This window comes from Cryptomeria japonica, chromosome 3 (assembly GCF_030272615.1).
Source record: "Cryptomeria japonica chromosome 3, Sugi_1.0, whole genome shotgun sequence".
Classification (NCBI taxonomy): domain Eukaryota; kingdom Viridiplantae; phylum Streptophyta; class Pinopsida; order Cupressales; family Cupressaceae; genus Cryptomeria; species Cryptomeria japonica.
In genome coordinates this window covers 151997134-152012748 of record NC_081407.1, presented here as the reverse complement: position 1 = coordinate 152012748, position 15615 = coordinate 151997134, and the positions used below count along the sequence as shown (strand labels likewise).

Sequence of the window (15615 nt, the reverse complement as noted above, 5' to 3'; positions counted from 1 at the left end):
TGGAAGGTGAGCATGAAGGGGATGAGACAGAAGACATATTGAATGAAAGACTGATTCTAACCCCTCAAGATCAAGAGGACCTTCTTAAGGATATAGTAGCCAGGCAAGGGGAAACAGAGGCAGGTGAGGAAGAAATGGCATTTAATGAGGAGGTCAGTGGCAAATTAGGAGAGTTACATAAGCAACAAGCTCTCAAAATTAATCTAGCCTACCAGATTACCTCACCTCAGGATCTGGGGTAGACAGAAACAGAAGTAAGAGATGAAGCAGAGGTCCATGTTATAGCTGTAGACATAGTATTGCATCAAGGTGACAAAGATGAAAATATACCCCAATGGCTTGAGTTCACTTTTGAGAAGAAAAAGAGAAAAGTAGAGCTTCCCAAGGTCACTTTACAACAAGTAATCATTAAGGAGCCACCAAAGGTTAAGAAGCTAAAAACTGTTCATCATTTATCAAAAATAGACTCTGGTGAAGTGATTGTAGATGTGGTAGTTCCACTCCAAGTTGAGGGACAAGCTTTTCCCAAGTATCAAATATCCCAGGTAAATTTGGGTAGACAAACCAAGTAGGGAGAGCTAGATACTTTGGAGCTAGCCACAAGTGTTGTTAGGTAGTGTGTAGAAAAGGAACATACTTCAAATATGGAGCTCAAAGTGTAACTAGGGCAATACAAGCAGCTCTTGATTGAAATGAGCAAACCTCTAGACTCTTGTAGAGATGATGACCTACCTTCAACCTCATCGCTGCCAGAGGGAGAAGTAAAGGCACTAGTGGAGGTGAGGCGAGTGGCAGTTGCCGCCAAATCTTGGACCCAGGTGAATGCATCTAAGATTAGATTGTTCTTGCAGAATATGGTGGAGATATATCATAAGGCGATACAGGCAGGTGGAGCTTTGGCTTCCTATTCCACACAATGGGAACAAAAGTCAAACATTTTCAATAAACAGTTTTGAGTTTTGAAAAAGGTATTGTAGCTAGGGGAAGAGACAGTGATAAAGGAAGACCTCTTAGGGGGTGACAGCTATAAAAACTTACCGTCTTATGTATACATCTTGGAGTTGAAGATTGAAATGTTTCAGCAGTATATCAAGGATATGACCAAGATTTGGGACCCTCTCCTTAGGGAAATTTTGTCATACGAGAATTTTGTAAAGAATATGCTAGGACCTTTTGGCCTCAGATTAGCTGATACAGGAATAATGGACCAACAACAAGTTTTGAATCAATGTGATGCATATGAGGCACAACATCTAGGACCCGCGACCTAGTTTGATGTTACCCTTATGGACAGGTACACATATCTGATTACTCATTGTCAAGAGGTGGCATACACGGTGAAGGAGTTAGAGGAGGGGAGAACGCATGCAGATGAAGTTTTGAAGAAGTATAAATTTAGAGTTAAGCATGTAGCTGACCCTCCGGTTCAAGCAGTCGCATGTATAGTTGATAATTATAGAGCTTTTATCAAGAAATAAAGGATAAGTACACAATTGCTAAAGATGGCAAAGCTTTATTTTATAAATCCTTAATCTTGTATTTTTAACTGTGGCTCCTACTCGAGTTCCAATTTTGAGAGAAATTCTGCATGATTACGAAAATGTGGCTCACCTAGCAGGGTCTTCGTAGTGCTCATGCAGTCCCCATTTTGTAGTTGTTAAGTGGAGTGTCAAGGCAGAAACTTGCAAGTTAACTGCAATTCCTAGCTTCAGTTCTTAATTTGGGGTAGGGTTATTTCCTAGATAGTAGGGCAAATAACTTCTATAAATTGAGAAGTTGGATTCATTTGTAAGGGTCCCAAATTGATGATTTGTGGCCTACTTAGAGATTTTAGAATATTTTGCAGATTGTTAAGAAGTTTGAGTTGTTTTTGTTATACATTCATTGAGATTAATAAGAGAAGCAACTTGTAGATTGCCTAATCTACGTTCATATTCTACCAAATTGTTTTGTGTAATCTGGTAATGTCTATTATTTGGAGTTAGCAACGTGGTTTAATCTTTTTGTCTATCATGTTATGAATCATATTGTGCACGTCAGTGGTGTATGAGAATTATTGTGATAGGCCATATTGTTGATGATTTTGCAGGTTTTCTGGAGGTCCGTTGTTGAATGCTAACTTGGATAATATTTGATAATTGCTTGGATTGCAGGGAACTAATCGAGTAGTTCATTAAGTTGTTATTATATTGGTCTTTATTTTTATTTTATTGTTTCCCATTACGCTTCTCATTTTATTTCCCAGAGAATCTTAAACCATAAAAATACAAAAAGAAAGGAAGTGCAATTATCCATAACCAGCGAGATTTAGTTCCAATCAGTAGGCCGCTTGACAAGTATAACCACATCAACCATTGGGCTGCCCATCACTGTCGAGACCCAACTATAGAGACCTCGGAGTAGTGAGTTTTCCAAACTCGTTACTTTTCAGGAGAGGTGGTGAGTGTTCACATTGGCTACCTGACTGTTGGCGGGGGTGTCAAAAACAGTCATCAACATTATCTTCATAGTTGTTTAGAATCGTTTATTTTGATTCAAACATGTGGATAACTGAGTTGTCTTTAGTGACACCTCATGAGAATATTCCTTCAATCTCCTTGAACATAGAGTTGCTTCTTCCTTGCTCATTGGATTTTTTTCTTCTTAAAGGGAGAAACTTGGTTTGTCGCTCTTGGATCTTCATCTGCATTCATCCTCGAGCCTTCATATTTGGCACTAGAGCTTCTCTCTTACAAGGGTATACATCATCTCTTCCTTTCTCTCCTATGAGGGATATTGGTTGTACTTATGTGATTGATTTAGTACTTGAGGGGACATTTGGAGTCCTTCATGCTTGTCACGTGTACTATTTTTTATTTCATTTCTCTTTTGGAGAGAGGTTTTATCTCACTTGGTTTTTCTCATTTTCTCTATTTGTGAGAGTGGTATTAGTTTGTACATAAGTACCTAATTAGGCCTTGTTATCAGGACTCATTCAGGCTTGTCACATGTACTCTTTTCTATTTCATTTCTGTCTTTTGAAGAGAGGTTTTCTCTCACTTGCTTTTTCTCATTTTCTCTATTTTTGAGAGTAGTATTGGTTCGTACATGAGTACCTAATCAATTGTTAGAACACATTCATGCTTACATATTTTATATTCATCATTAGCTCTTCAAATTATCCCTAAGTTAATCCTAAGGAGGGTGTTGGAGTAATTAGGACATTATCTGATTAATTATATAGTTAGGTCCGTATTGCTTTATTCACTTAAGCTACACTTAGGTGCTTTTTATCTTTTATTAGATTAGGCTAATATTATCTTATGTTGTTTCATTCATTATGATGAGGACACTTGGCATTAGCTAATTTAAACTTCTTTTAGGGTTTGCGTCTAGTGTTTCATTCATCCTTTTCATAAGGATTCATTCATTCATTGTAACACTAACCTTTTGTGCATTAATAAATAATTCTCAAGTTGTTGAGTATATTATTCTTGCTTGATCTCCATTTGTGACAGGTGTTTTGCTTGCGGGCGATCCATGGGCTTGTTGGGTTAAACAAATAACTCCAACAATCTTGAACAAGAAAAATAATTATTTTCTCAATACAACCTTTGACCATAATGTAGTCCACAAAAATAAACTTGCATGAGACATTATATAAGAACATAAGTGTTGGAAAGATCAAGAGTCCATTATGAAGGGATCAACCAAAAAATAAACCAAGCAAACTTGAGAATGTTGCAACATAAGCTTGAATGAACAATGGAGATCAAAATGATATGATTGAGATGAAATTGATTTGATGCAATGTACAAATGAGCCTTACTTATAAAGGAAACATGATGAGGTAGGATTACAACTATCTTTTTACAAATATTAAAAATGCATGATGCATTATGAAGTTAATATTAAATAATGAGCTATTGACTCATATCTTATAAAATGACACCTAGGATATAACTAACATGAACAATATTAAATGAAAAGTCATGCAAAGCAACTTTGTGACAACTAGCTAGCCTAAGTAAACTTAACCATGTGAATAGGTTCTAACTATGAACTAGTTAGGATATAACTTCATTCACACCAACAATAAGTGTATTCTTCTTTTTTGGGGAAGATCGCCCCTTTTAAAAAGATTAAGGAAAAAAATTGATTGGATAGAAGATATACAATATAATTTACTCCTTTATTTTAGTGCAACAATTTTCCATGAGTCTATCCAAACTCTTTGTACCTCTTATTAAAACTTCTCAGTAAAATAATTTTCCAAATCCCAATGAGAATCTTAAACTATGTTCTTCAATGTGTTAATATCAATAATATGGTAAAAAATATAAACAACAATAACCCCATCTTACAAAAATCTTTCTAAAATCCAAAAATATACAAAAATTTATCAAAGATGAAGATTCATGGACCCACACAAGAAAAAGGTCCAACTCAAATACTTCTTAGGATCCTTTAAACTTGAATTTTCATGAATGCAACCTTTTTTGCACTATGAAACATGGTCTTGTATGAGAAAAAGAGTTGAAATTTCAACATGGATTTACATAAAAATATGTAGGAAAATGAAGCTAATTCAAAACTCTTCGAATAAAGCATTTTCTCCCACAAACTAAACTCTAATTCATGGCTACAAGGCTTGCAAAACAAGCATCAAGCTTACCAAGGGAATTAAATTTCCACAATACCCTCAAGCACGATAATAAGATGTGCAACCAATGCACATTCAATACAAAACAATGACTACTACAACAATTCTTGCCAATAAATCATATTTAGAATAGGTTTTAATTTGGGATATTTTTATATATTGTGAATTTAGCTTATGACTATGTTCTAAGCTTTCTAATGCCCTCTCCCAAATATTAAACATTAACATGCCCAACATTTATAAAATTATCACAAAAATTATCAATATAGAGACCTTATAAAGGATCAATACCAAAAAATGATATAATTGAGGGTCAAAAAATAAGCAATGACCACAACAACATGAGCCAACAAAAGAATGCTAGTTAATAACAACAAACCAAAATTGTCATGCTAATTAAGTGGTCGTGCATACATTGTACAAATGTGACAATGAATCCTCAAGAGCCTCTTATAAGTGAACCATAATATCAACTATGATTTTAGATGCATAGTGACAAGGCAAAGCAATGATCTATCAATAACATACATCTGTGTAAAGACAAAACAAGGAAAATAACATTAAATCAATAAATATCAAATAACAATGTTTACAAAGGCTAAATTACATCTAGTGACAATAATTGAAATACAAATTCTATATTTGTTGAAAACAACAAAATGGATTAGAATTAGGATGTTATGGGTAAAGATTGTCACTTTATAATTGAAAATATGCTCTATGATTAGATCCAATGCTCGAAAAATCTAATGGATGACTAGTCTTGAACTATTCTTTGACTTGATTCAAATTTGTGCATGCAAAATTAATCTTTGTGCTTACAAAAATGAACCTTGTTTTTATTCGAATCTTGTCCATAAAGATGAACTATATAAAATTTTCTCACCTCACTCTCTAGGATTTCTATCTATGAAAATAGGCAATGTTGACAAGCACATTTGGAAGTTTGTTAAGTGAGGATATTCTCGAGGATCTAACAATTCAATGATTTTTGAAGAAGGGTCAAAGACAACAAACAACCTTGCAAAATATCCTAATTCAAGCTAAAAAAACAAATGTTGATGTTTAAGCTAATGATGTAATGAATGTTCTAAATATCTATTATATGATATTAACAAATTGAATAAGAGCTTTCAAAATAGTTAGATGATAAAAGTGAATTAGGGTTTTGTTTTTTCATACAACATGTATGATGGCACACAATTAACATGTTTCATGCTCAAGTGAATAGGTAATAGCTAGTAACTTGAATCCATTTTAAAATTTGACTTTAAAAATTCTCCAATATCATATTATTATTAATGAAAACAAGTCAAAAAACATAGGTGTCAACATCTCCGCCTCCATATCATTGACTACAACAATTTGAGTAAGCATACACCTAATCCAACAAGTCACTTTTGGCTAAGCAACCCCATGGAGGAGGATCTCGTTTGTCAAAAACACAAGGATTGAATTTGACCCATAAATGAAAACATTGATCATGTTTAAGCTAGGGGAGAGGGACCAGTAGTTGTACGGGGTCCAATAGTTGTTATAGCAATTGTGCATATAATATCCAGTCTTGCCACATATTTATACAATATAATGTAAATAAACAATCCACATGTAAAAAAAAAAATTACCAAATGTTGATCAAAATGGACCAATACTTGAACATAAGAGAACCCATAAATGTTATATAAAAAAGACATAAATACATTAATTGACAAGTGAAATAGATCATTTTTTGTTTCAAATAAAATATCATAGCTATCCACTATATATGTGTCATTTATAAAATAAGATACTCACTTAAACAACTAGTGTTATCATAGCGTAAAAATATTATTTTTATGTGTAAAACTGTTGGGGTAGCGATGTATATGCATTGGACTATTTCATATTAGTAATTTGTCCTATCACAAATATAAAAGGTGATCACAATAAATACCTTGTTTTTCTCCATGAAATGTGAGGGATTGTCCAAAGATTTAAGTGTTCAACAATTGGTCCCTTTATGTTCATGTGAGTTTTATTTTATATCATAATATGTTGTTTTTGTGTTCAACTATTGGTTCTTTAGTGTTGGATATAAAAGTTAGAGATAACACACATTTATGATTACTAATAGGTATTTGGTCCATTTAAGTTTCATATAAGTTATATTTTACATAAAAATACAATATTATATAATTACAAATGATATTTTTTTATTCAACAATTAGGGATTTTTAGATTAAGTTTTGGTCGAATCTTTAAAAAACCATTTTTTTGACCCTTCGCACTAGACGTGTTATTTTGACGACTTGCATGATGAGTCACGCCTTCAAACCTTAGTTGTAGATAGTTAAGTGTCCATATTATTTCTTAAAAAAACGAAGGTCTTACGATATTCCATGTAATGACTACATATTGACAAAGTTAGCCCTAACAACTACTGCTCCCTCTCCCCTATATAAAATTACGATGTTAGTATTTTAGCATGAGAAATAATTTCTTGTTTCTTTCTATTCCCACCCTCATTATTTTCCTGTTTGCATTTTGAGATCTCCATTGATAAACCCACCACTGACATTGGTGTTTCCCACCCAACTATATGTTCTTGGCATTAATCATTACCCTGCAGTGCATTACCCATTCTTACCACCGCCAAATAATGAGCAAGAGACAGGTGCACTATTCACTATTGTCACTAGCGTAGACAAGGGTTAATTATTGAGCTAGTCAAATCAGCTCGATAAGATGACCACGTATCGACACATGATTGGTGCGACTCACTGATAAATATACAGCGAGAGGAGGTCTGTCAGAGAACAATCAAGAGTGATTGAATTCATCGTAGATTTGATTTGTGCGTCACTCCCCCAATTCTCTCTCTCTCGTGAATTGCCTCGGGTTATCTCTCAATGGACTCGCCTTCTCATGTAACAGAGATTGTGGCGCTCATCGAGACGTTCAACGCAGTCCAATGGATAACTCTGGACGGCACAAATCATATCACGGTGGCGCATGCGGCAGCGCTAGCGCGGAGGGCCGAAGTAAAGGTGGCCTTAAATGCCGAGGAATGCAGAACCCGGGTGGAAAGGTGCTCATCGTGGGTACAGCGCAAGGCCGAGGAAGGCGCCGATATATACGGCGTAACGACCGGATTCGGCGCATGCTGCACAAAGCGAACCAACCAGCTGAGCGAGCTGCAGGAGTCCCTTATCCAATGCCTACTCGCCGGAGTCTTTACAAACGTCTGCACTTCGTCTGTAGATGGGCTGTCCCCTGCTACAACGCGTTGCGCCATGCTGCTCCGCCTCAACAGCTTCACCTACGGTTGCTCAGGCATCCGTTGGGCTGTCATGGAAGCCCTACAACTCCTCCTCAACCACAATTTTACTCCCAAAGTTCCCCTCCGAGGCTCTGTTAGCGCATCCGGGGACCTTATCCCACTAGCCTACATTGCTGGGCTTCTTATTGGGAAGCCCAGCGTTGTCGTGCGAACGGGCAACGATGCAGAGGAGATCTCTGCCCCGGAAGCGTTGCGTAGAGTTGGGTTGCGGCCTTTTGTCCTCCAAGCTAAGGAAGGCCTCGCGCTCGTCAATGGCACCTCCTTTGCCACTGCCCTTGCTTCTACTCTGGTGTACGATGCTAATATGGTGCTTCTTCTGGTGGAGACTCTGTGTGGAATGTTTTGTGAAGTGATCTTTGGTAGAGAGGAGTTTGCGCACCCGTTGATCCATAAGGTGAAGCCGCATCCGGGACAGATTGAGTCTGCGGCTTTGCTCGAGTGGCTTCTGAGGAAGAGTCCTTTCCAGGAGCTGTCCCGGGTTTATTATTCTATTGATGGGTTGAAAAAACCCAAGCAAGATCGCTATGCTCTGAGATCGTGCCCGCAGTGGTTGGGTCCCCTTGTTCGAACTATCAGAGCCGCCACGGTCACTGTGGAGACTGAGATCAACTCAGCTAATGATAATCCTATCATCGACCACGCTAATGACCGGTATGATGCTCACCCTGAAAATTGGACTTGAAATTTGAACAGGTTAAGGAAGTAGTAAGTTAGTGTTTGAATGGTACTAGAAGATCTAACATGGTATGAATGAAGAAAGATCGACTTTAGTAACATTTGCAGGTTCAAAGCAGTCTATGGGTCTCAAGAAACATATACCTTTCTAAAAATAGGGTATTAAAGTCTAAAACAGCAGTCTACGGGTATCAAGAAACATATAACTTTCGAGAAATAGGTATTAAAGTCTAATAGTTGGTAATTTGTTTTTTATCAAAAGTTTGTTGTTTTGTTCAGTCTTGTTTTTTCAAATAATGTACTTAAATTATTGGTTTTCGTGATGTCCTCATTATGGTTTTCATGATGTCTTCATTATCGATGAATATTCCATGACAAAATGTCATTTTGTCTTCTCAGGGCTTGTAATTCTCACTATCAAACAAGAATATCCATCCATCCCTTGTAATGATCTTAGTCTTAAGTCCTTTATATAATTCTCAATATCAAGCAAGAATATTAGCATATTCAACTCGATAGTTATAGTATCAAAGAAAATCAAATTTATAACCATTTAGAAAAAAATAATAATTAAATGAACATATTTTAAAGAAGTGGAAATATCAACCATTGTATGAAAGAAAGTTTTCTTGTTGTGAGCAATCTTACATAATAACCAGATAAAGCCTTGTATTTGTGTTGTGATCTTATTCCGACGCATCGACAGGGCGCTCCACGGGGCCAATTTTCAAGGCAGCGCAGTCGGCTTCCACATGGACTACGTACGAATTGCAGTAGCCGGACTAGGGAAGCTGCTCTTCGCCCAATTCACAGAACTGATGATCGAGCACTACAACAACGGTCTACCAGGCAATCTATCATTGGGCCCCGATTTGAGCGTGGACTACGGTTTCAAAGGCCTTGACATCGCCTTGGCTGCCTACAGCTCAGAGCTCCAGTACCTGGCAAATCCCGTGACCACCCATGTCCACAGCGCCGAGCAGCACAATCAGGACATCAATTCTCTCGCCCTCATCTCTGCCCGCAAGACAGAGGAAGCACTCGACATCTTAAAACTCATGCTCGCCTCCCACTTAACAGCTCTCTGTCAGGCAGTCGACCTTCGCCAACTCGAACAAATCCTCCTGCAAACCGTCCTGAAGCTCATTTCCATCATTGCAGAGGAGTGCGGCCTCCCAAACGAGACAAAGGAAAAGCTCTTAAATGCGGCCCGTGCAGTCCCTGTCTACACATACCTGGAATCCCCATGTGACCCCTCGCTTCCCCTCGTTTCAGCCCTCAGACAGTCATGTTTCGATTCCATTCTCTGTCTCCACCAGAAAAACGGCATGGAGAGCGACACCTTGGTGGGAAAAATGAAAGAATTTCAGAGGCTTGTGGGCGTGAACCTAGAAAGCGCTATAACGGCGGCCAGGCTGGCGTACGAAAAGGATTGCTATGTTCCTGACATGTATTCCCCTATCGAGGATTCCAAATTCCTCCCTTTCTATAAATTTGTCCGAGATGGTCTCAAGATAAGTTTGATGAGTTCGAGAACAGAGCAGACACCGCAAGAATGCGTGCAGAAGGTGTTCGACGCAATTGCCGACGGCAGAATTACTGTGCCTCTGCTGGAGTGCCTCCAAGGACTTCATGCCTGATCAATTCCATAGTTTATCCATTTTGCCGCCTCCTAGTCCGTTTCTGTTTCAATAAATTATGTTTTTGTATGTTTCTGGATTCGAGCAACTTTAATTGAATTCTTCTGGTTTTTGTGTGCCAACTTTTATTGCAAGTATTCTTGGTTTGTGTGTGCCAACTTTACTGCAATTGGAAATCTGTAATCTAAGCTTGTGTGTCAATGATTCGTTTCTTCCCCCGACGCCACGAAACCATTATTGTATTTATTGACAAGGATATTTGAGAATACCGGAGATAAAGATTAGAGTAGCGAATATTAGATCGCTTTTCATCAACTTGATACGTGAGTCATGCAAACCAGTATGCAAAAATACCTTGGAAAACATTCCCAACCGCCTGACATCTTTTACAAAGCATTTTCGGAAATAATAGAAAATTGCACACAAGTGTTTGTCTGTATTATGTTTCCATTTCGTGTGTCTTGCTTACTTTCACAAGTGTAATAGTTAAGTTTCTTAGATTTAAAGATGAATGGAAATTAAATGAAAGCTTAGCTCTAGACTCCTATGTAGATACTTAAGTACAACAATTATACATAAAACAAATTTTAGTAATAAAATATAATAATCAAATTAATATAAATGCTGAATGATTTAGTAATGTATTTGATTAGATTTAATATATAAGTAAAATAATTAAAAGAAATATGTATTTTAAAGTTGGTTAGAAGAAGGGTTGGGGCCTAGCTTGATTGGCGAGAACTTCTAGTGCTAAAGTATGAGGTCATGAGGTCTAGTCTCTCCCAAACCCACGTGGTAGTAGAGGACATGTCGCGCCAGCATCACGGTGCTATACCTGATCCTTACAGTCTAAAAAGAAAATTGAACTATGCACGAATATGGTTGAACATGTACTTGTGATCCAGTACATGGTTGAAACTGAAGGACAACCTTGCACTTTATTAGACTATAAAGCTAGGCTAATGAAGATTAGGATATATCCATGTAGCACACTTGAAGTACAAAAGATTCATATCATGACGGAGATTAAGCACAACATGAGAAAGATGTGATAAAAATTTATTCTATTCATTAGTGGAATAGGTTACATATAATATAAAGAATGAGGTATGAATGCAGGCTCTTGCGATCAAATAGGGAATGCATCCATCTAACTTACCAAGAGATTAGAGGAGAGCCCATTCATAATTGTAGGCCACCTACTTAAAAATGTGTACAAGGTAGGTATTTATACATAGCTTGATGCAATGAGAATGACAATAGGTATCAAACTTGTATTTGCCAAATTGTGAACTTATGTGGAGCCAAAACCTATGGCACATAACCTACTAGGTGTCACACATGTATGGATGAAGAGAATGTGGATAATGTCATTCCATACGTGTGACATTTGGTCCAATGCTAAGTCGTAAATTTAGAGCTTGTAGGAGAACATAGTGCAGATAAAAACACAGTATGTGTAATGCATGGTGTTGGATATGGCTTTGTGAAGCTATTTGAAGCTTGCATGAAAAACTATTAATTAAGAGGGGATGGCTAACTTGCATTGTGTTGCATTGAGCTATGTTGTTATGTATAACTATTAAGATTAAGGCTTGTGCAAATATGTACAAAGTTATATTATAAGGAATTTACCTATGCACATGAGGCATCTTGGTGTTGTATGAGCATGCAAGAAATGTCATGGCATGAGATTGTGTTATTAACCCAATGTGTGACATTACACTCAAATCATTCACACTTATTAAAGAGAGACAATTTCCATTGCATATCAACATGCAATGAAGAACCTTGCAAGAAGTTGAAGATGCCCGATGACACAATGTGTGGTTGTGCTTGGATTGTTTTCCCTTTCTTGAAGGGTTACGACTCACATTGCATGAGAACACACTGAAAGGTAACAAATTAAGAATGAGACAAGGCTAACTATGTTATTCCACTTGAGGTGTATATGATGCATAGTTGATGATGGTGCACATATCTATTGATGAATTGTAGATGCAATGCAACAAAGAGTTGTATCTGTACATAGGAATGTTGAAGATCCAGAGTGGAGTAACATAATTGTTGTTTGAATTGAGGTCCTAACAATGAATATTTGCAAATTTTAAGGGATTATTTTTCCCTACACTTGATACTAAAAATGGAAAGGGTGTAGGTGAACACATGTTGCTTTGTTAAGGAATGTGTAGACTCTTTAGGTGCACATGAGAATGAAATGTAGAACGAACATAGTTGTAGAATGCAACCAAATAAAAAAAATAGTGCTAGTTGAAGTGGTTGTATGACACAATCTAAAATGTGCTTTGTAAAATTGAAAGATCTTGATTTGATAGTTGGCTAATGTTGTGTATCAAAAAATCCTCTCTATCTAGATGAAGCTTCTAATGTAAATGCCGAGGTGTCTTGTAGCAAGAGCATTGATGCAATGATGATAAGGCTTTATATAGTGGCCTACAATTATGTAGATGAAATGTGAGATCTAACATGTGAACACAAATAGAGATGTATGCTTGTAGGAACACTATAAAGATGAAGCAACATTCCTCCACCCAACTAGTTCAATCCAACTATATGCTACTTTAATAGTTGTGTAGTCTCTAGAAATGATCAACCTATTCAATAGTTTGACTTTTATGCTAGCTAGAAAATAATAAGTTACAACCATCTTGATGTCACCTTCATAGGTATTGGAAGTAATCTAAGTGGAGCTTTGAATGTGATGCATAACATCCAAGGCACTATGGATAGTGCACTTAAAAAGTATGTGCATTGCACAAGTAGCATTGCAATTGTACATGTTACTTTCAAGTGTTGCACATGCAATATGATTGGCATGATTGTTATAGGGGGGATGCAACAAGTTTTATTGAAAAGTGTGATCTTGTGGATGCATGGTTCAGTTAAGTAACTTGTGAATTTCTTGCTAAGGCTGACCAACCTACCATGCAAGTGAAAACAATTGAGACAATAGATGTAGTGCATAATCCCAAGGCTTTGTTGGTACTAGAGTTTATCTTGAGAATATTTTGTAACCTTCTCAACTTCCATTATTTGTTGTTGTTGGAGTAAGATCATGGAATTATAGGCACTTTGCTTGTAGTTGTGTTAGTTTTGCTTCTTTTGTAGAGAAACCTTGTTGAATATTATGCATTCCATCTTTATTGTTTCTATCCTTAGTGTAATGGAAGAAATGTTACCTTGCAAAGGGAAAAACTATGTTCTCTTGAGAGCCAATTTCACTTCATACATTCAGATATCTCAACTACTTACACTATTGAATATATCTAATTATAGATAAAGAAAATTAAGGTTTTGATTACAAAACTAGAAAGTGCAAACAATAGGGACTCTTCAGTCCAAATTTGAGTGTCTTGGCCAAGGACGCCAGTGCGATGTGTAGACGTCTACGCAGTTCATTGTAGTCTCGTACAAATTGAAACACAAGACTCATAAAATGGCAAAAAACTCAACTATGTGTTTTGGCTAACCTACAAAACCCAGAAATTAGAAACGTAACAACAAATACTAGATAACATATATAAATGAAAATAAAATAGATATAAAAATGCAAAACTCTATGCCTTTAAATTCTTCCAATTAACTTGCACAAATATAGAAGAGGAAAAATGTTTGGGGCTACTTGGGGACTTGCCTTAATCAGATCCCTATTTTGGTGTTTCCACCTCCACAACAACCAAATAGATAGATAGATAAAATGAAAATAGACAAGATAAATGCTTGATAGATAAGGGATGTGATGAATCCCAAGATGCTCAAGGACAAGATATATAAATATTACTAGCAAGGATCAAGAAAGCTAGGAGAGTTGCAAAAGATTATTGTGAGAGCTTCAGAGTTATGTAGCAAGTTAGAGATTGTTGTAGCAAGCAAGAGAGAGAAAGAGAAAGCTATGAGATCCAAGAGAACAAGAGAGATTTATTGAGAGAACCCAAAGAGATTGCATGAATGAAAGAGAGATATTTAAAAGAGAGAATAGAAGGGAAAAAGAGGGTTGTCAAGTTGGTCTAGAATATTCCAAGTTGTTTCCACCAACCTGGGTAGCTGACAAGTATCAAAATGCTTAATTAGAATTGATATTTGAACGTTAAGACATTGTGGGATGTTTGCGTAGTGCATAGACATCCGTGTGGTGTGCTAGTGTCCAAACAAATCATGCTAAAAAATGATGGGTGGCAAGAGAAACACACGATTAATGGAAAATTGATGTTGAAAGGTAGTTGTTGAAAAGGTGTCCCAAGCATCCTGAGAGGAAAAAGGTTGATGCAAGGGCTGAAATGAGCCTACTAAAATGCTAGGGGAATGGACACAAAAGTGACTACAAAAGTGTAGGTAAAATTGTGAAGGGGTATGAAATTTTTGACTCTACACTGAGGCCTCAAAATATAGTATTAGGAATCTAGAGGATATGTATAAAAGAAATATGAGCCATTTCAAGTTAAAGTCAATCTATTTGATTTGTGACTCTAAAGCACACATTTCCACTATTGATTTTAGCATCAAAATTCAAATAATTTGGATCACCATGTGCAAATGATAATTTTTATTTAAAGAGACCTATACAATAAATTTACAATAAGGAATACCTGGAAACGAAACATATAAACTTGCCCCTTTTTCCTTAGTCAAAACCTATGACTAAGTTAATAGTAAGGGTGTAAAAGACACCATGGAGTTGGATACCAAGTGTTGCTATAGTTGGAGGTGGTTGTTACTGATGCTCTGCAAAATGGACAAGGTTAGCAAATGACCAACAACACAAGAAACCAGAAAATCGTTAGTGTTAGTTAACCAAAAGCTAATCTAAACAGGCATATCAAAGGAGATGTTAAAATCATGCTAATATATCTAACAAACGAAACAAAGATAATGAGGCATATCCAAATTCCTCTTAGCATGTTCTTATCTCCTTCTCCCTTGTTCCTCTCCTCTCCAAGTTCCAAAATAGTGTAGCTCTCAGCAACTTTTTGCACTATGGATGCTTATGGAGGTTTGAGATTGAAATATTGCTCTTAATGTAAAATGAAAAGCTAAAATACTAGATGATAATAAAATGATTGATTTTAACCCAAAAACAACAAGATTTTAGTTTGCTATGCTAAATGCTCTCTAAAATGCCTATAGGTTAAATGCATACAAGTTTTCAGGATCTGAATTATGAAGAAATGGGCTCTATTTATAGGAAAAATGGAGCAATGGATGGTTGAGATTGAGTAATCTCAACAAGGGTCAGGATTGAATGATTTCAAATCCATGTGAGAGCTTTCAACCCAATCCCAGGATGACAAGTGTTAATGTGAGATAGGTTGAGAGGGGAG

At 36.6% G+C, this 15615-nt stretch overlaps 1 protein-coding gene across 1 annotated transcript; it reads left to right on the top strand.

Moving 5' to 3' along the window:
* Nucleotides 1–7455: 7455 nt before the first annotated feature.
* On the top strand, nt 7456–10664 carry LOC131067797 (phenylalanine aminomutase (L-beta-phenylalanine forming)). Its single transcript, XM_058002954.2, has 2 exons — nt 7456–8612; nt 9343–10664. The coding sequence occupies exons 1-2, from the start codon at nt 7531–7533 to the stop codon at nt 10274–10276; spliced, it is 2016 nt and encodes a 671-aa protein (XP_057858937.2). The 5' UTR covers nt 7456–7530; the 3' UTR covers nt 10277–10664.
* The last annotated feature ends 4951 nt before the right edge of the window (nt 10665–15615 follow it).